The 7,176-nt window shown below is 16.5% G+C and overlaps 2 protein-coding genes across 2 annotated transcripts; both read left to right on the top strand.

The window, feature by feature from the left end:
- Positions 1–2,733: 2,733 nt before the first annotated feature.
- PGSY75_1223100 (cAMP-dependent protein kinase regulatory subunit) lies at positions 2,734–4,702 on the top strand (the record flags this gene model as incomplete). Its single annotated transcript, XM_018786808.1, has 3 exons — positions 2,734–2,753; positions 3,183–3,487; positions 3,702–4,702. The coding sequence occupies 3 exons, from the start codon at positions 2,734–2,736 to the stop codon at positions 4,700–4,702; spliced, it is 1,326 nt and encodes a 441-aa protein (XP_018640673.1).
- A 1,515-nt stretch (positions 4,703–6,217) lies between these two features.
- PGSY75_1223000 (hypothetical protein) lies at positions 6,218–7,053 on the top strand (the record flags this gene model as incomplete). Its single annotated transcript, XM_018786807.1, has 4 exons — positions 6,218–6,340; positions 6,545–6,587; positions 6,726–6,922; positions 7,012–7,053. The coding sequence occupies 4 exons, from the start codon at positions 6,218–6,220 to the stop codon at positions 7,051–7,053; spliced, it is 405 nt and encodes a 134-aa protein (XP_018640672.1).
- Positions 7,054–7,176: the final 123 nt, after the last annotated feature.

The following is a 7,176-nucleotide window of genomic DNA, read 5'->3' as shown; positions in this document are numbered from 1 at the left end:
TTTTTTTTTTTTTAATGTTTTCTCTTTGTATTCTTCATGATATGGATACAAATAAAAATATATATTAAATTTATATTTTATATAATATATTCGTATGTGTTATATATATATATATATATAAAACAATAATGACTTATGAATTCACCAAAAATAAGTGAATTAAAAAAAAATATATATAAATGTTATGAAAACCCTATCTAGTCAAGTCACAAAAAAAAAAAATATATATACATATATATTATATATATGTTTGCATATATATATTTTATCATTTAAAAAAAAAAAAATATATATATATATATACATATAATATATATATAATATATATTATAACTTAAAATATTTCCTATAGTGATTTTAACTGTTAATAAAAAAGAGAAATATGTTTAATTATTATTATACTTTAAAAATAAAAAGGTATAAAAAAATTTCATTATCTTCATATTTTGTTCCTGGTTTTAAAAAATGAAATTACAGCATTATAATGATAAAACTATATTACATATATATTATATATATGTATAAAATATATTATTTTTTTATTGTAAAAATGTATTAAGCACATATATATATATATATATATATATATATATATATATATATATATATATTACTTTAATATTTGAGTAATACTTATATATATATATATACATATTGTTATATATGTATAAAAAAACATTTAATATATTTTTTAAATACAATTTATACATATATATTTTAATATATATATATAATATAATTATGTATTTATTTTTTTCATATATATTATTATAAAATTTTCCTTTTCTTAATAATGATAAATAAATAATAAAAAAGAATATGTATTAGTATATATACAAAAATATATTTAATGAAATGTACATTTTTGTATATATATTTTTATATAATAGAACTTATTATGAATGATTCAAGAAAAAATTATTAAATTATGGAATGCAAAAAAGTTATTTATATTATATATACCATTATAGGACAATTATAAAGGAATATATTGAAATATAATATGTAAATAATATTTATTGTTATATTTTTTTAAATATATAGAACATTTCTATATATATATGAAAATGTTTTATACAATTTTAATAAAATACGTAAAACTATATTTTTCAATTAACATATGTTAATATGTGTGTTGTTATCCTTTTCAAAAATCATATGTTACTATAATATATTAAAGTTGACATAATTTTTTTTTTTTTTTGTTGTTGTTGTGTAGACCTTGCTAAAAGTCATATAATAGTAATAAAAAAAGTTTGTAACTTTAAAATTGTAATTATATTTTTAACCAATATATATTAAAATAAAAGAAAAAAAAGAAAAAGCATATAAGATAATATAGTAAAAAATTATTATGTTTAATTTTTTAACAGATATTATTTTTCTTTTTCATTTAATTTTATTTTTAAAAAAATAAGAAATGTCTTATTATTTCTACAATATTTTACTCATAGGAATTATTTTTGTTTTTCAATTTTTAAACAAGGGAATATAAATTATATCATATATTTTATAATATAAATTTTGTTCCATATTCTGGCATTTAAAAGAATATATATATATAAATAAATACATATATATATATATATATATATATATATATATATATATATATAATTATAAATATATACATATATATATATATATATATATATATATATATATATATATATTTATATAGTATATAATTTTTGGATTTCCACACAAAAAGGGAATAATATTAATGTACATATATGAACTTTTCTTTTTTAAAAAAAAAAACAAAATATATGTTAATATGCTTTTATCTAGTGTATTAAACCATATATATCAAAATCATTAAGCAATAAATAAATTAAATAATAAATAGAAAAAAATGGGTTAAAATAAAATAATAGAATAAACATATAAAGTTCTATCTTAAAACATATAAATATGCTTTTTTCTTTATATATATATAACATATAGAATGTTCACATGTTTACATATAAAATTAATTTTATGAAGAAAATAAAAAATTTTGAAAGCTTATAATAATCGTATAGGGGTTAAACAAAAATAGAAATAAAAACCTTTGAAAGAAATATACGGTTTATTATTTTACGTATTGAAAAAATATATTATATATATATATATATTATTATATATATTTTCCCCTTAAGACATTTAAGTACATTCAAAGGATATATCGTGCACATATATATGAAGAAAAAAAAAAAAATATATATATAAATATAATTAATATATATATATTTATAATTCCACAATTTTTATGATTTTTCCATTTTCATTGTTATTATTAAATATATTTTTTCTTCTATTACTATATAAAAATAAGTACATTATATATTCTTAACAGTTTTTGTAGTATAAGATGTTAAAAAAGAATAATTTATATATAAAATATTGATATGTATATATAAGTGTACATCATTTTTATAATAGATAGGCATATAATAATTTATAAAAAGGTTTATATATATATATATATATAATTAGGATAAAAATATACATAAATGTGCATAATAACGAATTTTTTTTTTTCATCTTTTTTGTTTTCCCCACATGATTAATTAAAATATTTTTCACTATACTTTTCATTATATTTTTTTTTATATTTTTCATCATTTTTCTTAATACAAAATTTTTTTTTTTTTTTTTTTTCCATTTTATAACAAAAAAAAAAAAAAAAAAAAAAAACTAAACTAAATAAAATAAAATAAAATAAAATAAAAAATACCCAAGCATAATAATATGGGCAATGTGTGCACATGGTAAGGCTTAAAATGGGGGAAAAAAAAAAAAAATTTTAAATAACGATCTCCATATAATTTATATAAGTGCACATAATATTATATATATATATATATAAATGGTGTTATATATATAATATATAAAAGTAATAAATTTATATAAAATTTATATTATATATGATTAGAGGGGAAAAAATAGAAAAAAAAAAAAAAATATATATATATATATATACACACATTACTATTTTTCATTGAATAATTAAAAAGAACCAATTTTCTAAAATTCTTTATTATATTATATTATATATATATATATATATATATATATTAATTTTTTTTTTTTTTGTGAATTTAAAATTTTTTTTTTTTTTTTTCATATATATAATATTTATATATTAATTTTTTAATTTTTTTTAATTTTTTTTTTTTGCGTGGTGATAATTTTTAAAGGAGACAAGGGAAAGAAAAAGCAGGTGAAGATAATTCACAAGTAATAAAAGAAAAAGAATTACAAAACGAGTTTAAAACATTCGAACAAAAAATGAGAAATAATAAAAAAAATGCTCATGAAGGAGATATGAATAATGATGGTGAAGATGATAGATATAAATTTTCCAGAGGTTTTTCATTAAGTAAAAAACCAGGCAAAACTAAAATAACGATTACCAAAACGGATAGTGAAATATTAGATGGATTGGATTATTCTGAAATGAGTAAACAAGTTCTAATGACTTTAAATAAAAAAAATATACTTAGTAAGTATATCAAAATGTTTATATATATATATATATATATATATATATATATATATATTTGTATGTATAAATAGTTGTATTTATATAACTAATATATAATATGCATATATTTCATAATCTTATATATTATTCATCCTTCTATAATGTTATATTTTATTTAATATATTTTTTTTTACTTTAATATATTTTCCTTTTTATTAATTGCCCATTTCAGATGAAGATGCTTCGAGCGATGGTAACGACACAGATTGTCACACCATGTTCGATAGAAAAGAAATAGAGAGAAAGGTATTGGATTTAGAAAGTATTCATTTCATACAGAAGAAAAGATTATCTGTGAGTGCAGAGGCATATGGTGACTGGAATAAAAAGATTGATAATTTTATTCCTAAGGTTTATAAGAAAGATGAAAAAGAAAAGGCCAAGATAAGAGAAGCATTGAATGAATCGTTTTTGTTTAATCATTTAAATAAGAAAGAATTTGAAATTATTGTAAATGCATTTTTTGATAAAAATGTAGAGAAAGGTGTTAATATTATAAATGAAGGAGATTATGGAGATTTATTATATGTTATAGATGAAGGTGAAGTTGAAATCTATAAAACAAAAGAAAATAATAAAAAAGAAGTATTAACAGTATTAAAATCTAAAGATGTTTTTGGAGAATTAGCCTTATTATATAATTCCAGAAGAGCTGCATCAGCTACAGCTTTAACTAAATGTCATTTATGGGCCTTAGATAGAGAATCTTTTACATATATAATCAAAGATATGGTTGCAAAGAAAAGAAAAATGTATGAAGATATTCTTAGTCAAGTAAATATATTAAAAGATATGGATCCATATGAAAGATGTAAAGTTGCTGATTGCTTGAAATCTAAAACTTATAACGATGGAGAAATTATTATTAAAGAAGGAGAAGAAGGAGATACATTTTTTATACTTATAGATGGAAATGCTGTCGCTTCTAAAGATAATAAAGTTATCAAAACATATGCAAAAGGAGATTATTTTGGAGAATTAGCTCTTCTCAAAAATAAACCAAGAGCTGCTACCATAAAAGCACAAAATTTTTGTCAAGTCGTCTATTTAGATAGAAAAAGTTTCAAAAGATTATTAGGACCCATTGAGGATATATTACATAGAAATGTTGAAAATTACAAACAAGTTCTGAACGAATTAGGTTTGGATACAACTTGTATTGATGAAAATTAATATTATAATTTATATGTCTTTTTTTTTTTTTTTTTTTTTTTTATATGATAAAGAAAAAATAAAGGGATAATAATAATAATATATATATATATATATATATATATATTTTTCTTTAAATATGTGAGGAGCTATATCAAAAGTTTACTTTATATAATTATTTTTATTTTTATTTTTATCCATGTTTTATCATTTTATTATTTTTCTAGTTTATATATATATGTATATTTTTTTTTTTCGAAATGAAAAATGTATGAAAAAAAGAAATAAAAATATAATAAAACTTTTATTTTTTCAGTTCCGACTTCTGTATGGCCTTATAAATATTAATTTGAATTATAAATAATATGGCAATGTTTCAATAATTATTATATAGCGCATAAATAAATGCAGTCACGAAAATAATATATAATAAAAATATATATATATAAATATATATATATATTTTTTTTTACACACCAACTTAATATGTGATGATATAATGTGAAATATCTTTAACATATATACCAAGTTATATAAATATTAAAAATGAAAAATATTACTAACCGACTTCAACTTATATATTCCATTTTATGCTAGTCAATTTATAAAATTTAAAAAAACAAACAAACAAACAAACAAACAAACAATGATAGATTATGAAAAAACCGAATAATGTTTTTACAATTTAGAATATTTCAAATATTATTATTTTATTTGAAATATATTTAAAATTATATAGTTGTCCTATTTAAAAAAAAAAAAAAAAAAAAGTTAAAATATAACCTGTCTTCATATATAATTTTAAGAAGTAAATAAATTAATAAATATATAATATTAAAAATATATTATATATGTGTACATTTATATTTATAGTTTCCCTCAATTTTTTTAAACCATGTTGTGCACATTTTTTTTCATTTTTCTTTTTTTTTTTTTTTTTTTTTTTTTGGGTTTCTCCATGTTAAGAGTTAAAGAGATATATATATATATATATATAATATATAAGTATAGAAAAAAATTTACGTACGTGAAGAGAAATATGTATTAATTATACAATATATATATATATTTTATTTTCCTTTGTTTAATTATTTTAAAACAGTAAGTTATATATATATATATTTTTTTTTTAATTGTAATTCATATTAATTTTTTTTTATAGTTCATCCTAAATGTTGGATTTTCAAAATTTTTAAGTATTATTTTTGAAAAAAAAAAAAAAAAAAACTAATATTTTGTTTTTTATATATGTTACATTTGTTTAACAAAAAAAAAAAAATATATATATTAATATATTACCTTTTTATTAATTATTTCTTTTTAATAAATTTTTAATTATATTACATTATAATTTTTTTATTTTATTATTTTTTTGTTTTATTATTTTATTTTGTTTTTCTTTTATTTGTCCATATGGATTATTTATATGTTTGATAAACTTTTTAACATATTAAATTCCTAAATAAATTAAAATATATAAATTATATCAAAAAAATATAAATATATAAATATAAAATAAATATAAAAATAAAAAAGATGAGAAATCTGGCTACACTAATATTACATTCAACTTATCGAAGAAACTTAGGAAATATTTTATTTAACACATTTTTATTTTTCTCCAATTATTTAAACTTTGTCTGTTATCTTTTGAAAGAGGTAAGTTTGTTAACAGAAAAAAAAAATAAAGTAAAATACAATAAAATAAAATAAAATAAAGAACAAATAAATAGCAAAACAAAAGTGAGCACTTGAATATAATATGGATTATGAAAATATTATTTTTTAAACAAATAAATATATATAGACATATTGATATGTATCAAAATAGACATTATTTTCTTTTACTTTTTTAAATATCAGATAAAGCAAATATTCAATATTAGCAGATATAAGGATATATACAGTAAAGTTGAAAAATAATAACAGTATGAATAAATACATACATATATATATATATATATATATATATATATAAATTCTTTTATAATATGTACTAATATATGTTATGATATTTTTGTCTATCCTTTTTAATGTGCTACAGAATTACATAATATTACGAGATCTAATTTTAGTGGAATAATAAAAGAAAAGAAAAGTTTAAATCTGCTTAATATAGCTAGTTTAAATGATTTAGATTTTTTAAATAGCTCTATACATGAAACAGAAACGGAAATAAATGACCGGCTCTCCACTGAAATCGACGAAATTGATGAATTTGATGATGACGAATATAATTTTGTAATATAAAAATATATATATATATATATTCATAGTTATATAAAAAACATTCAATATTTTCCTTATATATTTTTCATTTTTTGATACAGGATTTTATTGACCTTGTCCAACAAAACGAAATGGAGGATTAATTGTTAACACTTAAATTTTTTTTTTTTTTTTTTATGTTTTTAATTTTAAAATTTTAATAATATATAAACATCATAATATAAACATATGTATATATATATGAGACAAATTTTATTTTTATCTTA

Source organism: Plasmodium gaboni, chromosome 12 (genome assembly GCF_001602025.1).
Source record: "Plasmodium gaboni strain SY75 chromosome 12, whole genome shotgun sequence".
NCBI lineage: Eukaryota > Apicomplexa > Aconoidasida > Haemosporida > Plasmodiidae > Plasmodium > Plasmodium gaboni.
The sequence above is the reverse complement of the archived record's forward strand: the minus strand, read 5'-3'. Positions and strand labels throughout refer to the sequence as shown.